Raw genomic sequence first — 20,801 nt, 5'->3', positions numbered from 1 at the left:
GTTAGCTGTAAAATTCCATAGATTAGCCGCACCGTTATAAAAGCCGCAGAATCGAAAAATGGGAAGAAGGCGCGGCTTATAGTCCGAACATTACGGTACATTATCTGCGACACTTTATTACAGCACAGACACCCGACAATGGTGAATTAGGTGATATTAGAAAATTTCCCACGGCACACCTGACGATCTCTCGCGCCACACTAGTATGCCGCGGCACACTGGTTGAAAATCACTGATGTAGGCTATAGGTCTTTCTACACTGCCGATCCGGTTCGGTCGCAGCTTGGCACGCCTGGTGATTTCGCCTTCTTATCTCAAGTTTCCTGCGTTGAACCGTGGGGGTTAAATCCCCCGTTCGTCACGGCGCGGGGTTTCTTGGTTCACTGGGGAAGGCGGGGCTGTGCACGGAGTCTAGACCTCTGTAGAATAATTTGTATTATTCCATACTCCCGAATGTTTACATTTTTTATGAATGAAGAGACAATGCAATAATGAGTTCACGTCTGAGTGTAGACTGCAAACGCGATTAACTATGATCAGGGATGTTCGTTACCGTCTAGACAGGGTCCAATAAATAGTGAGCTTCATCACAGCCTCACCGAAGCGCCTACAGTGCTCAATGCAAGCAATCACAATAAAAAACGTCTGCAGAAATTCTCCGACACCCGCTGGTCTCAGCATGATGCGTGTCTAGTAGCCTATGTCTTCTGTCATTGATCAAAAGAGGACATTTTAACCACGATGGTTGAATGAAAATCAGCTGCCCGTATTTTTGGAATTTTAAATTGCTGCAATAAATTATGTTGTTGTTGACATGTCTCTATCTTTGCTGTTTAAATCTAACAGTAGTCTATGAGTAATATATCGGCGGTAACCACTGTTTTTGGTTGAGAAATTGCGCCAGCTGGGCATTCCGTGATATTGGATGTGTTTTAATAAAACGCATCCAATACTAGGAATGTCCGCTGGTGATGCCACTGAGGCTATAGTAGGCTAACGATGCTCTTAGCGTCCTACGAGTACCCCTGGAGTCCTCGTTAGCTGCGAGCGTTTTCACGACGGTCGGTAACAACGATGCTTTCGGGAATCGGTCTGAAAACAGTACGATGCTCGTACGACGCACTTCACGATCCATCCTTCACTTCATGATGTTCATATATACGCGTATGTGTTCATTTATACGCTTGTGTGTTCAATATAAGTGCATGTGTTCATATATGCATGCATGTATCCCCAGACACAGACACAGAGAGAGACAGACAAACAGACTATAACTGACACAGAGACACTGAGGAGCCGACCCCCGAGAACACAAACCCCGGGAGGAGGTCCTCCTGGGTGAAGGAGGAGCAGAAGGTGTGGATGTGTGTCAGTGTGTCTGAGGACCCTCCTCCACCTGGGGACACTCTGTAGAAGGACAGAGAGCCAGCAGGCCGGTCCAGATACACTCCTACTCTGGTGGAGCCAGCGGGGGGGAGAGGGAGGGCTGTCTCTCCACCTTTGTACACGGCAGAGTAACGATCATCACGACACTCAAGACTCCAGGACTTGTTGTTCAATCCAAGCCCGCTGTCACGACCCTCTCCTCTCCTTGTGATTCCTCTGTATGTCACTCCTATATAAACAGCTCCATTCCTCTCCTCCCTCTCTACCTCCCAGTAACAGCGGCCAGTCAGAGCCTCTCTACACAACACCTGGTCCCAGTAGTAAAATCTGTCTGGGTGATCCGGATACGACTGGTCCCCTCTAACCCGCGTCACCTTCCTGTTGTCCTCAGACAGAGAGAGTCGCCTGTGGGCCGTGTTGGGGTCCAGTGTGAGGTCACAGGCATCTGAGGGAGAACCAGACAAGATGAGCTGCTGAACCATTCATCATCATCATCTTCATCACTAGTACTGTTCTCTTGCATTCTTCTTTTTCTTCTTCCTGTTTCACATTCATCTACTCTACAAGCATTAACATAGAAAGACTAAATCATATCAGATCTACTATAGTGGACTAGTGTGCTATAGCTTTAGAAATATTTGTGAACATTGTTTATAAGATAACTTAAGTTAGACTTAAATGTAAATCCCATGTGTGTTTTGGTGGCTGTCCCAGTCAAACATTGAAGCCTAGAAAGATGTATATACTGAATCCCGTAATATTTACACGACATGCACATATTAAACATCAAAAAGTTCAGCATGATGAGCTCATTGCTCCTCTTGAATTTTTAAGCTATGGTCAACATACTTTTAAAGATATTAGACTTTGAAAGGTTCCGATACGCATCCATTGTAATCCACCTGTGTAAACAACAGACTGAACCAGCTGAGCTCACATACAGGCTGAAAACTAACTGTTGGTACCATAGACCTGGTTCATACATACTATATATATATATAGACATGTACACATACGTACACACACCTATAACAAACATACTAGACATACATCAACAAAGGGAAACATAGCTACACAAACGTATACACAAGTCCACATGTGAATGACGGACGTCACCTCCTGCTGTGTGGATGGACTTTCCATCTTAATAGTGAGTGTGTTTTGTGATGAATCAAACAGACACTTACACTTCTTTAGAGCTGGTTTCAGCCTCCACACTCCCCCGTGCTCCACACTGGGGGGGAAACAAAGTGAGAGCAGCATGTTGAAACATTCACCTTCATCATCTGATGTCTCATCACGTTCTACACAACATGAGTGACAGCTGCCTCTTCAAACCACTTCATCTAGCAGTGGCTTGAATCCTTGAAGGAGACTTTGTCCCTGAATGGTGAGCTGTCCTCTTTATACCTGAGAGTGTCCAGTCTACAGCGTGGATCCTCCAGTCCAGCAGAGAGCAGCGCAGTTCCAGAGTCTCCTGGGTGATTGTAGCTCAGGTCCAGCTCTCTCAGATGGGAGGGGTTGGAGCTCAGAGCTGAGGCCAGAGAAGCACAGCCTTCCTGTGTGACCAGGCAGCCAGACAACCTACACACACACACACACACACACACACACACACACACACACACACACACACACACACACACACACACACACACACACACACACACACACACACACACACACACACACACACACACAAAGCTGTGTCACCCTGAGAGTCTGAGAACAGGAAGAGGAAGTGGGGAGATGACATCATCACAGACAGCAGAAGTTCCTTCACTTGGATGTGAAACAGGATCTAAAACAAATGCTCCTTTCTCAATAGCTACACCTCAATGAGATATTGTTCAGTTAGAGTCAGGAGAAGTCCGCTGTATTTGGTACGCTAAGAACGTTTCCTCACAGGTTCTAACATTGTGTAGAACCAGGGAGTGTTTTGACAGCAGGGAAAAGAGCAACAGAAATGCATCAGGCAGGAGCAGCACTTACTGGAAGCTAGAATAACCAGTTTGAAGAAGAGGCTGACAACTTACCTGAGAATGTCCAGTGTACAGTGTGGACTCCCCAGTCCAGCAGAGAGCAGCTTCACTCCTGAATCCTGCAGATCATTGGTACTCAGGTCCAGCTCTCTCAGACTAGAGGAGTTGGAGCTGAGAACTGAGGCCAGAGCTTCACAGCATCTCTCTGACAGATGACAGCCATTGAGCCTTCACACAAAATAAACACAACCCGTTATGAACTGTAATTAAATTATAGGAGAATTATAACCAGTTTTTTTAAATACATGAAATAAATAATATGAATAACCTGGATCTTAAAATATCAAGACAAAGAATTCACACAGATGTTAAAATTATCAAACTAAAATGATCATTATACTTCACTTAAATATACAGTTTTATTAATAGGTTGTTATTAAACTTTATTTAACAACTCTAAACCGCACTTTACTGTCTGACTACATGATAAACAGAATAATAATCTTATGCAACATACACATTATACCATCATTAACAAACCAAAAATATAATGTGTACCTAAACTGTAATGCCAACAGAAATATACATTTGTTGAGTTATTCTTATGAAAACAATGTATTTATGTCCTAACCTTTTTGGATGTACCAAATAAAGTGAGTTAAAAGAAAACGACAGGTTTGTAAAGCAATTTGTATATTAATGTTACATTTATTGTAGTATATTGTGTATTGTATTGTAATACATGATATCAGTGCATCTAGGTGTTTTGTATGAGACTTTTATCCAATATTACGTTCATTGTGTTGAGAGAAGAAAAATATCAGAGCGAGCAGGAAAACACAAAGAGAGCAAAGACAGCATTTGTGGGTGATATGCCGTCATAAACGTTGCAGGCCTGTCTGGGCTCAGTGTTGCAACACAGTAGACTCTTCACTCTTAATGCGTGCAAGAAAAAGTCCCGGTACCATTATAGGGAGTGGAGAAGACTGAGGTTTCCGTCCAAAACATCCCAGACACAAACACGAATAAAACCATCCCCACATACTCTCTGTCCCGTACTCCTTTAACCGTCAAACAACTGAGGAGTAAATGCCTAAACATCATTTAGCTGGGCGATCTCTACAGAAAATAAAGTATTCTCCTCCTTTGTCTCTTCCCTCTCTCTCGTGACCTCTCACCCTTCCCCAGATGAGCCCGAAGTTTCAATATCAACCAATCCTATTGGTTAAACCCAAATATCATCAATATAACCAAATGTACTGAACACGGTTACAAATGTTTAAAATTGCGAGTTATCTCTTCAGCCTGGTTTAGCAATATGACAATGTTATTCTGGAACCAATTCATATTTGTGAATAAATGTTTTGTAATTTGATTAATGAATACTGGAATTCTTTGAAACTACATTTTGTTTGACAATTGCAATTTTCAAATATTTATTTTGATAGACCCTCCAAAATGTTGCTGTTGAGGCTTTGAGGGGGTCTTAAGTGTCCAACAAGAGGTTGCAGACACTCCCAAGACCCCCTGTAATCCACCCTGCTCTCAACTATTACCGTCCTGTACACGGGAGACACTATCGTTATATTTTGTGTTCATGTTTGTTTTTATAATTAAAAATTTGCGAGCACATGGATCTATAACTATATCCACCTCAACAACAAGATGTAGCATTTCTATGATACCAAAGTCATTAATGTGGTCACCACAGGTACTGCGTTATCAGCTGAGTAATATAACTGTTCTCTGATATGGATTGTAGTGTATCTGCACATTGATTAAAACTGACCTGAGAGTTTCCAGTGTACAGTGTGGACTCTCCAGTCCAGCAGAGAGCAGCTTCACTCCTGAATCCTGCAGATCATTGGTACTCAGGTCCAGGACTCTCAGACTAGAGCTGGAGCTGAGAACTGAGGCCAGAGCTTCACAGCATCTCTCTGACAGACGACATCCATTGAGCCTTCACACAAAATAAACATGTTAGGAACTGTGATTAAATTATAGGAGAATTATAACCAGTTTTTTTAAATACATGAAGTAATAAATAATATGAATAACCCGGATCTTAAAATATCAACAAAGATTTCCAAAGATGTTAAATTATCAAGCAAAAATTATCATTATACTTCACTTAAAAATAGTTTTATTAATAGGTTGTTATTAAACTTTATTTGACAACTCTCAACCGCACTTTACTGTCTGACTACATGATTAACAGAATAATAATGTTATACAACATACACATTATACCATCATTAACAAACTAAGAATATAATGTCTACCTAAACTGTCACTCCAAAAAAAATACAAACATGTTGAGTTATTCTTATGAAAACAATGTATTTATGACCTAACCTTTCTGGATGTCAATCTGTTAATTGTCTTCTGATATTGAACCTTTTGCCGTTATTGCGGGTGACCATTGGGTAAAACTGACCTGAGAGTGTCCAGTGTACAGTTCGGACTCTCAACTATCACCGTCCCGTACGCGGGAGACACTATCGTTATATTTTGTGTTCATGTTTGTTTTTATAATTAAAAATTTGCAAGCATATGGATCTATAACTACATCCACCACAACAAGATGTAGCATTTCTATGATACCAAAGTCATTAATGTGGTCACCACAGGCACTAAGTTATCAGCTGAGTAATATAACTGTTCTCTGATAAGGATTGTGGTGTATCTGCACATTGATTAAAACTGACCTGAGAGTTTCCAGTGTACAGTGTGGACTCCCCAGTCCAGCAGAGAGCAGCTTCACTCCTGAGTCCTGCAGATCATTGAAGCTCAGCTCCAGCTCTCTCAGACTAGAGGAGTCTGAGCTGAGAACTGAGGCCAGAGCTTCACAGCATCTCTCTGACAGATGACAGTCATTGAGCCTTGACACAAAATAAACACAACCTGTTAGTAACTGTAGTTAAATAATAGGAGGATTATAACCAGTTTTTTTAAATACATGAAATAATAAATAATATGAATAACCCGGATCTTAAAATATCAAGACAAAGTTTTCTTCTTGTTCTTTTCCTAGTTCACTCATTTGTCACATCACGCATAGACTACTGCAACGCCCTCCTCACCGGACTCCCCACCAAACTCATCAACAGACTGCAGATCATTCAGAACTCAGCCGCCCGGATCATCACCCGCACCAAATCATCTGACCACATCACCCCTGTCCTCATCCAACTTTACTGGCTCCCAGTACACTACCGCATCCAATACAAAACCCTACTCATCACCTACAAAGCTCTCCACAACCTAGCCCCCAGTTACCTCTGCGACCTCCTCCAAGAATACACTCCCTCCCGCTCCCTCCGCTCAACCTCTGCTGGACTACTATGTATCCCCACATCACGACTCACTACAATGGGTGCCCGGTCATTCAGCTGTTCAGCACCCAGGCTCTGGAACTCCCTCCCCCCACACATAAAACAGTCAGACACCATTACAACCTTCAAGTCACAACTCAAAACTCACCTGTTCAAACTCGCACACAACGTCTAACTGATCACTGTTTTGATTGTTTGTTTGTTTTGTTTTGTCTTGTTTTTGTTTTATTCATTTTATTTATTATATCTACTTATTTATTTTATTTATTTATTTTATTTTATTTTTTTCCACAATGTCTTGTTTTTTAAACGATTTATGATGACTATATGCTCTGTAAGGTGACCTTGGGTGTCTTGAAAGGCGCCTCTAAATTAAATGTATTATTATTATTATTAAAGATTTCACACAGATGTTAAATTATCAAGCAAAAATGATCATTATACTTCACTAAAACATAGTTTTATTAATGGGTTGTTATTAAACTTTATTAAACAACTCTAAACCGCACTTTAATGTCCGACCTCATGATAATAAGAATAATAATGTTACACAACATACACATTATACCATCATTAACAAACTAAGAATATAATGTGTACCTAAACTGTCATGCCAACAAAAATATAAACATGTTGAGTTATTCTTATGAAAACAATGTATTTATGATCTAACCTTTCTGGATGTAAATCTGTTAAATGTCTTCTTATATTGAAACTTTTGGTGTTATTGTGGGTGACCATTTAGTGGAACTGACCTGAGAGTTTCCAGTGTACAGTGTGGACTCCCCAGTCCAGCAGAGAGCAGCTTCACTCCTGAATCCTGCAGATCATTGATACTCAGGTCCAGCTCTCTCAAACTAGAGCTGGAGCTGAGAACTGAGGCCAGAGCTTCACAGCATTTCTCTGACGGATCACAGTCATTCAGCCTTCACACAAAATAAACGTGTTAGGAAATGTAAAATAACATAAACCTTTAAGTTATTCAATAATGAAGGAATTTAATTAGTTTAACAAAAAATACTAAATAATTAGGTGTATAAAAGTTCATTATATATATTCAATGTGAAATGTTAAATAGTTCTTTAGTTGAGATTGAAAATGTTTTTTAATGCGTGTATTAAACGATGTAAGTCGCTTTGGATAAAAGCGTCTGCTAAATGCCCTAATTGTAAATTCTAAATGAAAACTACTTCTATGTTCTATTGCTCTGAATATTCTCTTATGTGTACTGTAATACACGTTAATAGGACACCTACAGAGATGTTTTGTATATTATTCTATAACTTAACTTAACTTTATTCTGTTGTGAGTAGAATAGTAAAACATGTTGTTATGAATTTACAGAGATCTTTTGCATATTATTTTAACCTTATATTTTAGTTTTATGTATATTGTGTAGTGTGTATTTTAATTCATGTCCAGTGAACCTACAGAGATGTTTTGGAGGCTTTGACCACTGGCAGCAGCCTCAGAACACCCTCCTCTGAAGCAGAGTATTTCTTCAGGTCAAACACGTCCAGCTCCTCTTCTGATGTCAGTAGGATGAAGGCCAGAGCTGACCACTGAGCAGGAGAGAGAGATTCTCCGGAGAGGCTTCCTGATGTCAGGTACTGTTCGATCTCCTTCACTAGAGAACGGTCGTTCAGCTCATTCAGACAGTGGAACAGATTGATGTGTCTCTCTGAAGAGAGATCTCCTTTTATCTTCTCCTTGATGTAAAACACTGTTTTTGTATTGGTCAGTGAGCTAGTTCCTGTCTGTCCCAGCAGACCTCGAAGGACAATCTGATTGGTCCCCAGAGAGAGGCCCAGGAGGAAGCGGAGGAACAAGTCCAGGTGTCCGTTCTCACTCTGTAAGGCCTTGTCCACAGCCCTCTGGTAGAGGAGGAAGAGTTTATCTTCCCCAGAGGTGGGTGGTTCTTCTGAGAGCAGATTGACACTATCGTTGATGAAGGACAGAAAGACATAAAGGGCAGCCAGAAACTCCTGGATGCTCAGATGGACAAAGCAGAACACCCTGGCCTGGTACATCCCAAACTCCTCTTTAAAGATCTGGGTGAACACTCCTGAGTACACTGAGGCTGCTTTGATGTCAATGCCACAGTCTGCCAGGTCTTCCTCGTAGAAGATCAGGTTGCCTTTCTCCAGCTGGTTAAAAGCCAGTTTTCCCAAAGAAGCGATGATCTCTCTGCTCTCTGAACTCCAGGGTGGATCTGTTTCAGATCTCCCATGGTACTTCCTGTCCCCCTGTATGGACTGAACCCTCAGGAAGTGGCTGTACATCTGAGTCACGGTCTTCGGCATCTCTTCTCCTCTCTTGGATGTTTTTACGATGTCCTCCAGAACTGTAGCAGTGATCCAACAGAAGACTGGGATGTGACACATGATGTGGAGGCTTCGTGATTTCTTGACGTGGGAGATGATTGTGTTGGCCAGCGACTCCTCTCTGAATCTCTTCCTGAAGTACTCCTCCTTCTGTGAGTCGGTGAACCCCCTCACCTCTGTCACCTGGTCAACACACTCAGCAGGGACCTGATTGGCTGCCGCAGGGCGTGTGGTTATCCAGATGCGAGCAGCGGGAAGTAGTTTGCCCCGGATGAGGTTTGTCAGCAGCACGTCCATCGTGGTAGACTTTGTGACATCAGTCCAGATCGGGTTGTTCTGGAAGTCCAGAGGAAGTCGACACTCATCCAGTCCATCCAAGATGAAGACAACTTGGAACGGGTCATATCTGTCGATTCCTGCGTCTTTGGTCTCAATATAGAAATGATGAAGAAGTTCCACCAAGCTAAATTCCTCCCCTTTAAGTAAATTCAGCTCTCTGAAAGTGAGGAGAAATGTGAAGTGTATGTCTTGGTTGGCTTTGTCTTCAGCCCAGTCCAGAGTGAACTTTTGTGTTAAGATGGTTTTACCAATGCCGGCCACTCCAGTTGTCATTATTGTCCTGATTGGTTTATATTTTCCAGGTAAGGGTTTGAAGATGTCTCCACATTTTATTGGTGTTTCCTCCATGGCTGGTTTCCTGGAAGCTTTTTCAATCTGTCTGACCTCATGTTCCTTGTTGACCTCTCCACTGCCTCTCTCTGTGATGTAGAGCTCTGTGTAGATCTCATTCAGAGGTGTTGAACGTCCTGCTTTAGGGATTCCCTCAAACACACAGCAGGAATTCTTCTTCAAACGAGACTTGATTTTATGTTGGCACTCGAAAGCAGCAGATCCTGATTGAGAAATACATCAGAAGACATCAGTTAGTGTATGGTGACAGCGGGAACATGTCAATATTTCCTTAAATGATCAACTTCATAATATTTAGTGGCTTCATAACTTGTGGTCAGAGAAGCTGGTTGTGACAAAGACTGCATGTTACAGATTAAAATGTTCACGACTATTTCGTTTTTCCTCAGCAATATGATTGGCTGTGACATGCATAGGAGGGGGTAAGACAGGGGGAGACCCAGGTAGGAGGGGGTAAGAACAGTGAGGAGACCCAGGTAGGAGGGGGTAAGAACAGTGAGGAGACCCAGGTAGCAGGGGGTAAGAACAGTGAGGAGACCCAGGTAGGAGGGGGTAAGAACAGTGAGGAGACCCAGGTAGGAGGGGGTAAGAACAGTGAGGAGACCCAGGTAGGAGGGGGTAAGAACAGCAGTGAGGAGACCCAGGTAGGAGGGGGTAAGAACAGCAGTGAGGAGACCCAGGTAGGAGGTGGTAAGAACAGTGAGGAGACCCAGGTAGGAGGGGGTAAGAACAGTGATGAGACCCAGGTAGGAGGGGGTAAGAACAGTGAGGAGACCCAGGTAGGAGGGGGTAAGAACAGTGAGGAGACCCAGGTAGGAGGGGGTAAGTACAGTGAGGAGACCCAGGTAGGAGGGGGTAAGAACAGTGAGGAGACCCAGGTAGGAGGGGGTAAGAGCAGTGAGGAGACCCAGGTAGGAGGGGGTAAGAACAGTGAGGAGGCCCAGGTAGGAGGGGTTAAGAACAGTGAGGAGACCCCAGGTAGGAGGGGGTAAGAACAGTGAGGAGACCCAGGTAGGAGGGGGTAAGAACAGCAGCACAACGGGGATACGAGGGGAACCCACGGTAGGGGGTCATTACAGCGAGCAGGCCAGTGGGAACACATGTGTTTTGAGGAGGGATTTGAATGTTGTCAGGGTGTCTCTTTCAGGGTGTCTCTTTCAGTGCCAGGGCTCTCAGCACCGTGGGTGCTGAAAGCACCCACGGTGCAAGTCTCCTCATACAACTAGGAGACTTGAACTCACCCAGCGTTAGGGTTGGGAATCTATTGGCACCTCACGATTCGATTCCGATCATGAGGTCAACGATTCGATTCTGAAGCGATTATCGATGCAGCAATTTTTTTTTATGTACATTTCCAATGCGTGATTTTCAAAAATATATATTAGAGCTGTCAAGCGATTAAAATATTTAATCGTGATTAATCGCATTAATGTCATATTTAACTCACGATTAATCGCATTTAATTGCAAATTATTTTTCTATGCTAAATATCCCTTGATTTTTTTGTCCCATAATTCTTCTCATTTTAATGATCTTATCAACATGGTGAAGTGCATCGGCTTGCCTTGTGCAAATGATTTTTTATTGATAACAACATTGGCATATACTGATCAAAAAAGACGATACAAAAAAAGAGCCTATAGTGCAATTAAACGACTGCTTTGAACAAATGTCATTTGAACATAGCAGTCAGGCTACTGCTTCTATGTTTTGGGCCAAAGAAAAAAAAAAAAAAAAAAAAGTTTTTTTTTTTTTTTAAATAAAACAATGGCGTTAATCGCGCGATATTTTTTTTAACGCCGTTAAAATTGGTTTGCGTTAACGCCGTTAATAACGCGTTTAACTGACAGCTCTAATATATATACATCTGGGATTGCTACCCAGAGTTTGCTAATCAGGTCCTACATTTGTGATGATCATTAAAGACATCAACAGATGAATGAATTTATCTAATATTTCATAAGAGGGAAAGCTTTTGTCACAAATATGACTTTTTATGAACAATGCAATGATCAATGCAGCTTACATTATAAAACAATATGGAAGCATGCAAAAAATAGGTTTCAGTTTTATTTTATTTCTAATCTTTCTTTTCTATGTCATTAAGTGAAAAACTGCTCTTGAATTAGAAGGAGTTCTTGTGTCTGGCTGTGAGTTTGCACGCATGCTATGCGTAGGCTGAATCGCAATCGTGTCAAGACAAATCAGATTGGCAAATACACACTGAAGATAAATTCAATAATTTAAAAATGACAAAAATTTTCCCCCTCTGGCAAACAGAATGTTGCAGCAGGCAAAAAAAAAAAATTATATATATATATATATTTATTTTAATTCCGATTATTAATTTATGTGTTTCGAGACAGAATCATTCTAGCGAGAATCGCGATGCATCGAAGAATCGATTATTTTTCCCACCCCTGCCTAGTGTGCTACCAGGCCCGTCAAGTGGAACAGACGACTCCCCGTCCATAGGGCCGGACAGCTCAGACTCGGGCAAGCTCCCCCGGCCACTACTGCCTGACGTATTCTGACCAGCAGATTGATTCCTGACTTGTTCTGAAAGACAAATCCATAGAATTTGAATGGATACCATAATTGTAAAACAACATTGCGTTCTTGGTCTGCTCTGCTGCTTGCCGCTCCTCGCTCCAATGCCAAAAGGAATTCTGGGGCATCTGTGCTGCCAAGTTCCTACAAGATACCAACCGGTGCATCCTGGGTAAAATGGGTGTGTAGAAAACACTTTTGACCATTCATTGCAAAATGCAAACTTGGGACAGTACATGGACTGCAACAGATGACGTATCACAAAGACCCAAGAACACAAGTACAGACAAGAACGCAGAAGGCCAAATGCATTTACAATCAAAAACTTTAAAATGATTGATCACAAGTGCATGAAGTGCAAAATGCTCAACAGTGACAGACAGCCAGAGGCGTTACTATAGGTAACTACAGTGCAGGCCCATTGGGGCCGGGAGCTCAGAGGGACCCGTAGTCTAGGCCCCACGGTGAGTGGTCTCATGGCCCAGTCAGGGCAGCTGCACGTGTTGGCAGGGCCTGGTGCTGGAGCACTGATCGGCTAAAGTACCTTAGCTAAAAAGTATATTTTCAGCATTTGCATATGAAGTACCTAACCTGCGTCCCCATCATATGCTGGTTCATTCCAGCTTTCACAAGTTAATTTATTAGTTGAAATGACGAATCGATCTCAACAGTTTGGGATTCTGGGATATTCTTTACGTTGACTGCTAGTAATCCAATGCTACGACTTGACTGATGTTGGTCCCCAGTTGTCATCCCTTTCCGAGATTATTTTCTTTTATGTGAGGGAAGGACGTGACTATCAAAGACGTCACTCAACCCTAGCCCGTTCCTGTTTTGGAGAATCCACTTGCAGAGGTGGAAAAACCATTTTGTGCTTGTCGATCACCATTTTCTGCTTTCTGGAAGGGGTCTGGAAGGAGTAATACTAAATATAGATTTAGCATTGCCACTTTAAAAATGGGTGTGAGGGGTTAAGGTAAGGGTTACCAAACTATAAAAGGTATCCTGTCAAACTAGCAATAACACCATTGAGCCAAGGAACACAGCAGCACTAAATAAAACCCCTACCTCTCAAAAAAAGTAAGTCGTATTCCATACAAATGCAATCCCGAGTGGATGATAATGAATCACTGGATCCCAGTGGATTAAAGGACAAAGAAGCTCCCCTCTTGTTAAAACAAAGCTGGCAGAGATCGTTTCTTTAAAAAGTAGATTCATGGTAACAACTCACCCACACCAGCAGGAGAAGACATCAGACCCAGGGTGGAGCATAATAGTTTGTCCCTCTTCTTAAAAATATCGATCATCATCTGACTTGCTCTCTCCCCTTTAGCGATCACCATGTCGATCAGACCACGTGCTCGGTCCGCTCTGCCACTCTGCTCCTCCATCACAGAATCTTTTTCCTCAGAACTGAACACTTCATGATGATAAAGGTCATCCAGGAGACCTTTGATAACTGTGCGTGAAACTCCCTTCACAAATTCAGAACGGATCCTTCGAAGCTCCGCTGGAAGAGAAATCAAAAGGCACTATGAAATGACAATGAGCAAACACGATACTTGATTCACTAAACTCGTCTTTATTGGGGTAAAGATTAAACCGTTTGTTGCACCAACTTGTTAACTCACAACATAAAAAAAGTCCTTAAAACGAACAACCTTGATAGTTCATTTAAATATTGTTTCTAGTTCAGATCAATAATTCTAAAAACCCATGCCTATCATTCAGCAAAATTCAACAGTTTGTCCCTTGTGCATTAAGATAAACAAAGCTTACCTTCCAGTTTATAATAACGTGGCTTTGTGCCGATTCCATATACTTTAGAATATACTTTGGTTTTTCCCTCACTCTTCCTTGAGGCTAATGCCTGATTTTTTATAGGTTAGAATATCTTCTTCGACATTACGAATGACTACATTATGAATAGTGTCTATTCTATGACGTGTGTTTCATGCGTGCATATTAACCATCATCAACGATCAAGTGTAGAGAATAATCCTATTTCCTATAACTTTAATCTGTAGAAGAGCTTTTGTCCAAACAAGATTCAGAGAGCTTCAAAATGGTTTACTTAGAGGAACCCTCTCATGACCTGCTGGTATCTTTACACTTTTCTGCTTACATTGGTTTTAATCTTTTAGTTGTAGGCTGTAAGCAAACAGTAAACCAATATATTTTGGCTATATCGGAAAGTTTGGTGACATCTTTACATTATAATCCAACACGGGGCATTATTCCAATGCTGGAGCGCATTTCTCTCATGTAAAAATAACAAAAAATAGAAAAAATAATAAATTCTATCTGGCAGTCAGATCGCCACTGGTTTAATTTTTTAATTACAATTATTTGGACGATTGAGTGCATGCAGGTGAGGAGGAAGGCATCTTGAGTGAGGGGCGCTGACCTGTGAAAGCCATAATTGTATCCTTGAATCGGCTAAATATAGGTTGATCTTTCGTTATATTTGCCCCAGACTATGCTTCAATAGCGATTAAACAATGATTAAAAAGGCCTATTGTTATGGAAGTATTCTCTTGCTTAGTCTCACGCGCTGTCATTGTAGTTTCGCTTGCTCGCACACACTCTAAAAAATCATTATCAAATAGCACAAATATAGAAGGAAAACAAAATTCCTGTTATACATGGTCTTCATCAAGTTCATGTATGCCTCTCCTTTTTGATTACAATTATAATAATGAATTAAAGCTGCAAGCAGCATTTTACGGGTGCCAAGCCTAAAGCCGACCAATAAGACCCTGTCAGACCATGAAGACCCTGTCAGACCATGAAGACCCTGACGCAGACCATGAAGACCATTAAGACTGTGACGCAGACCATGAAGACCCTGACAAAGGCAATTAAAACCTTTTTTGTCTGCATACGTTTGACAACGCTGGAATAGCATCAGCTTGGATCTGTTGATGTGCGAACAAAATGTCATAACCGTACGTCAAAAGGATGAGGAGTTTTGATTCTGAAGTTTGAAATGTATTGCTTCAGCGCCCCCTGTAGTCCTATTTTGGTGAACCTCAGCCCAGTTAACCTTGACCTACGCTTCTTTAAATACACCAAGCGTGGTGATGATTGACTCAAGTTAACCCCGCCTTTAATCACCTATCTTTCATTGGGCTAATTTGGACGTTCAGCCGCCATTTTGTTACAGGTTCTGGGTTTCTAGGGCACATTTGCTAACATGAGGTGATTTCACTGCACTCAGTGTGTGCAGTGAAATTACATACTTGGGCCATATAATGTCAAATGACCTGTCTGATGACAAGGATATCTATAGGCAGCGTCGGAAGCTGTATGCACAAGCAAACATGCTCTGCCGTAGGTTTAGTATGTGCTCTTTACCTGTTAAAATCTCACTCTTTCGAGCGTATTGTACGCCGCTGTATACTGCCCACCTGTGGTGTCGTTATAAACAAGGCAGCATTAGAAAGCTTACAGTGGCCTATAATGATAGCATGAGGCTACTGCTGAGAGCTCCAAGAAGCTCCAGCGCAAGCCAAATGTTTGTAAGTGTTGGGGTCCCTACCTGCTCTACTGTGTTACGTGGCCTGATGTATGGATTTATGTGTAGGGCATCTGAGTCCGAAAATAACTTAATTGCAGTTTTGGCCAACCCTCTATGCAGTTCGGTTAGATTTTCTTCCAGACTGTGGAACCATTGGCGATCATGTCTGTATGCTCGGCACTGAATATTGTGAATTTGTGTATGTTTTTACTCTGTGTTTGGTTATTTGTTTATTGTTTGTGTTGATATGGATCCTCCTGGGTCTGAAATAAAGAATTATATATACAAAAGTCTACAGGATTTCATGACTGTAGACGAATAAAGTCAGATAATAGGTACGTCCAAAGTTTGCAGCTATGTTAATTGATATAGCTCCCCCTAAGACCGATCTGGGTACAATTTGGAGAGGTTGCATTTTCAGTTAATTGTTTTACCGCTCCCTATAACCCGATATGGATACAATTTGGAGAGGTTCATCTTGACCCATGTGCCTTTGACTACACCAAGTTTGATGAGGATTGGTTTAAGTTCACCTTGCCTTTTGGCATTGAGTTCATTTTGGACGATTTTGAGCCTCTGGCGGCCATGTTATTTAGTCAATCAACTTCATTTTACTTGAGCAGTTGGCACTTTGGTTCCCAACAGCCAATAAGTTGGACCCGCTCAAATCAAACATTCCTTCTATGAACTGTGGTGATTTTAGTCACAGGCCACGCCCATTTCGATGCCACGCCCTAATTGAAAATATGTTAACTTTATCTTGTTCAGAATTTGATTCTACAACTTTTGTATTAGACTCAATATCATAAGAGTCCATTTTGATGTTGATATAAGCATTTAAGTCTTTACACGTTTTAAACCACTCTTTTTAGAAGTCAATGGCTCCTGGGCGCTTTAGTTTTTTTATAGTACAGACTTCGCTTAATGTTAGATTGAAGACATTCGTCCATAGATGATAGGTGCTAAAGGATATTTGTCTGAGTAAGAAAAACCTAGAATCCTTAAGGAATTTACCGTTTTTAACAAAGTTCGAATAGTCACAAATCTCTCAAAATAAAGTAGTAGGTTCGTCAGGCACATTTGTTCACCATGAGGATATGCATGTGTTAATAAAGTTTCATTACTCTAAGTCAAAGCGGTTATGAGAAATATTTGTTCGGCCAATCAGTGTAATATTGGCTCTCTGTTAATCTTGAGTCAGCCTCTACAGCTGTAGCAAGTTTCATAAAAAGCGTGGGAGCGGTTTAGGCTGTGTAAGTCAACCGTGGCGGAATAATAATAATAATAATACTAACAATTACAATAGGTTGCCTTCGTACTTTGTGCTTGGCACCCAAGCTGAATCAAACCATTTAACCTGATAGCCCACATAACCCTAAATATCTGGATCAAACCATTTAACCCCCAAGAGGTAAGATGTCTCCATATGAAATTCAAAAGTAAATTAGTCCGAACAGAACAAATAAGAGTCTCATACTGCTCCTTAAAATTTGAATTTCTTCTGTCTTCAAAGTAAGAGTCTCTTCTGCTCTTCATGATAATAGTCCCCTCTGTCTTCAAAGTCAGAGTCTCTTCTGCTCTTCATGATAATAGTCCCCTCTGTCTTCAAAGTAAGAGTCTCTTCTGCCCTTTAAAATAATAGTCTCCTCTGTCTTCAAAGTAAGAGCCTCTTACCGCCCCACAGTGTGTCGGCCAGTTCCTCCAGGTTCATCTCCAGCTCTGTTTGATGCTGCTGTACACACTGAGCACTGGTAACCTTTGACCTCTTCTGGCGTCTGGGGAGAACACACACACACACACACACACACACACACACACACACACACACACACACACACACACACACACACACACACACACACACACACACACACACACACACACACACACACACACACACACACACACACACACACAGCAGTTTCTAGGCGAGAGCATTTCACTTGTTTCCAGCTTTTAAGTCGTTAATTATCTTAATAAGATATTATAACTTGCTACTGAGATCTTATTACTTGCTCTCAGTAACCTTATGCTTGAAAATAGAATGACATGAGTTTTGATCAACTCTGGACGTACCTAACTGCTTTGTCAAAGTCTGAGTCGTATTTAAGCTATCTTTTCCATCTCTTATATTAAGAACAGACAATATCCAAATAGAAGTCACTTTTTTAGCGTCAATCTTGACCACAGAACATGTAGGTCATGTAGACAGAAACACAGTAGAGAACAAAGACAGAACCCTGTTCATATCAGGGGAGCCTTTAAAGGAGAACTCCGGCGATTTTTAACCCCATTAGGCAGAGATCTGCCCTGGCTGCCGGTGATACGGAATAGCTATAACGCTAACCTATGGGGGCAAACTCTTTAGCCCCTTTTGGGGCTTCTAAATACATTCAGAAAACCCTTCCAAGACCCATGTAACAGGAGTTGGGTCCTCACGAGTTGGGTCCTTAGGAGACAACACCATGCTCGATTAATTCAAATAGTGTGGCGCAACATTACAAACTTAGTGTTTTTGCATGGAGTCACTCCCCTCAGATTACCCCGTTGACGTATCCAGAACGCCCTTACTAGCCTACTACGGCTAGTGAGGGCGTTCTGGATAGGTCAACGGGGTAATCTGAGGTGAGCAGAAACACAAAGTTTATACTGTTTCGCTCAGGTCAGATTTATCGCTCTTCATGAGTTTCTGCTCTGGCTGTTCACGTTGTGTTTTAAACGTGGCCGATACGATGACTGTGGATCTAGAGTGAGGTCAGAGTCACATTACGATACGACTGTTCAACCTGAGGTCGCAGTGAGAGAAATCCCTCCTGTATCTGATTCAGGACCGCGTATGGAAGTGGCCCAAACCAGAATTTAACAGACCTGATTCTGTGTGATTTGTGCTGTTCACAAATCAGATCGGAGTCCACTTTGAGCAAAACAATCTGGCAACTCTTGCTTGCAGACTGATGAGGCCAATCACAGCCTCTTACCACCATAACATCTCCCCCCCGCCCCCCCGATCCTCCTCGCTGAAGAAGCCCCCCCTCCATGTCTGACCGGTCACTCTCCAAGAAGTCCTCACCTCTTCCCAATAGACTGATTTCCATCTTTAAAGGTAACAGGTACACCCATTAGGCGGTCACTCTTCAAGGAGACACAGATGGGTCCAGGGGAGTCTGATCTCTGCTGCTGCTCTGGACGTGTAAGACAACCAAGATTTGATTTGGTTGACTACAGCCCTATAATCATCCCTAATCCCTAATCCTTACCTTCTCTCAATAGACTGATTTCCATCTTTAAAAGGTAACAGGTTGACCCATAGAGAGGTCACTCTTCAAGGGGACACAGCTGGGTCCATACTATGTGATACTATGGGAGAAATTAACCATTACTTTTATATTAACTATGAGTATTATCAGGCCTACATATCATACATTAATAGTGGAAAGCAGCTAAATCATCTCTGAATTCATAGGCGTACTATGGGACTCGGCACGGTGCCAGAGAGTCTGGGGTCAAGGCGTACCGACGTCAACACAATGTTTAGATTAGACTGGCGTCCACCAGATGTTTAGATTAGCTCAACATAATGTTTAGATTAGTTAGCCTAATGTTTAGATTAGCTCAACCTAATGTTTAGATTGGCGTCCACCAGATGTTTAGTTTAGCTCAACCTAATGTTTAGATTAGTTAGCCTAATGTTTAGATTAGTTAGCCTAATGTTTATATTAGTTAGCCTAATGTTTAGAAGTTAGCCTAATGTTTAGATTAGTTAGCCTAATGTTTAGAAGTTAGCCTAATGTTTAGATTAGATGGGTTGAGGATGTTGACCACATAACTAGAGTAATGTATGACTGATCGGCTGTAAGCAGGCATACCATATGGAGAACAGCTTTGTTTGTGAGGATAAAAAGCCCGGGATCTTATGATCGTTAGTGTCTTTGCGGTTTTGTTGTTGCTTGCTTGCGGGTAACAATAAAGTCTCTGTCAAATACTTGATCCGGACTCCCCGATTCCTCTTGCTCTCTCAGTTAGTTGAAGTGATAGAACTCGGTTATTTTCTAAAATACTTTATTTGATATATCCTCACCTTTTCTTAGAAGGTTGGTGATTTCCATCATTCTTTTTTTTCTTTTTTGAGCGCTCCATGGAGACACAGCTGGGTCCAGGGGAGTCTGCTCTCTGCTGCCTCCTTCTGAAAAACAAACACCATCTGGAGGTTAGGATATGTGGAAGTCGTATCATTTACTACTACATTAACTATCTCATGAGGATCAGATTATTGGATGTAGTTTAATGTGATACTGTATTTGATATATCCTCACCTTTTCTTAGAAGGTTGGTGATTACCATCTTTCTTCTTTTCTTTTTTAGGGCGGTCACTCTCCATGGAGACACAGCTGGGTCCAGGGAAGTCTGCTCTCTGCTGCTGCTCTGCAACACACACACACTTTAATACGACGCTGAAGTTGGCATCCGATTCGCAGCATCCGATTCGGCAGCTGGTCCACTTTAAATCGGTCCTGTTTGAAAACCACTACACCTAGACTCGTCAAATCTGGACTAAATCATCACAGTGAGGCTATACATTATATAAAACATAGTTACAGATTTGTGAAACCTTTTTTCTATTTGTGAAAATGCAATACAGGCTCATTTTAATACTTTTTAGGGGTCCAGACTGCATTAGAACGGGTCCTGATTGAAAACCACTACACCTAGACTCTTCAAATCTGGACTAAATGATCAGAGTGAGGCTATACATTATGTAAAACATAGTTTCAGATTTGTGAAACCTTTACCCTATTTGTGAAAATGCAATAAAGGCACATTTTAATGCTTTTTAGGGGTCCAGACCGCATTAGAACGGGTCCTGATTGAAAACCAATACACCTAGACTCTTCAAATCTGGACTAAATTATCACAGTGAGGCTATACATTATGTAAAACATATTTTCAGATTTGTGAAACCTTTACCCTATTTGTGAAAATGCAATACAGGCTCATTTAGGGGTCCAGACCGCAT

At 41.7% G+C, this 20,801-nt stretch overlaps 1 protein-coding gene across 1 annotated transcript in view; it reads right to left on the bottom strand.

Annotated features, from left to right (window-relative positions):
- Positions 1-1,022: 1,022 nt before the first annotated feature.
- LOC115542969 (NLR family CARD domain-containing protein 3-like) overlaps positions 1,023-20,801 on the bottom strand; it is a 397,473-nt gene continuing 377,694 nt past the window's right edge. The window contains exons 7-17 of the mRNA XM_030355491.1: positions 20,101-20,209; positions 19,866-19,970; positions 17,462-17,562; positions 13,499-13,777; positions 12,136-12,276; positions 8,135-9,920; positions 6,077-6,250; positions 5,158-5,328; positions 2,797-2,970; positions 2,574-2,620; positions 1,023-1,831 (exon numbers count right to left, since the gene is read on the bottom strand). Of these exons, the coding sequence (XP_030211351.1) occupies positions 1,269-1,831; positions 2,574-2,620; positions 2,797-2,970; positions 5,158-5,328; positions 6,077-6,250; positions 8,135-9,920; positions 12,136-12,276; positions 13,499-13,777; positions 17,462-17,562; positions 19,866-19,970; positions 20,101-20,165 (3,606 nt within the window). The 5' untranslated portion in view covers positions 20,166-20,209 and the 3' untranslated portion in view covers positions 1,023-1,268. The remainder of the gene's footprint in view (positions 1,832-2,573; positions 2,621-2,796; positions 2,971-5,157; positions 5,329-6,076; positions 6,251-8,134; positions 9,921-12,135; positions 12,277-13,498; positions 13,778-17,461; positions 17,563-19,865; positions 19,971-20,100; positions 20,210-20,801) is intronic.

This window comes from Gadus morhua, chromosome 4 (genome assembly GCF_902167405.1).
Source record: "Gadus morhua chromosome 4, gadMor3.0, whole genome shotgun sequence".
NCBI lineage: Eukaryota > Metazoa > Chordata > Actinopteri > Gadiformes > Gadidae > Gadus > Gadus morhua.
This window is presented reverse-complemented; position numbering and strand designations above follow the sequence as displayed.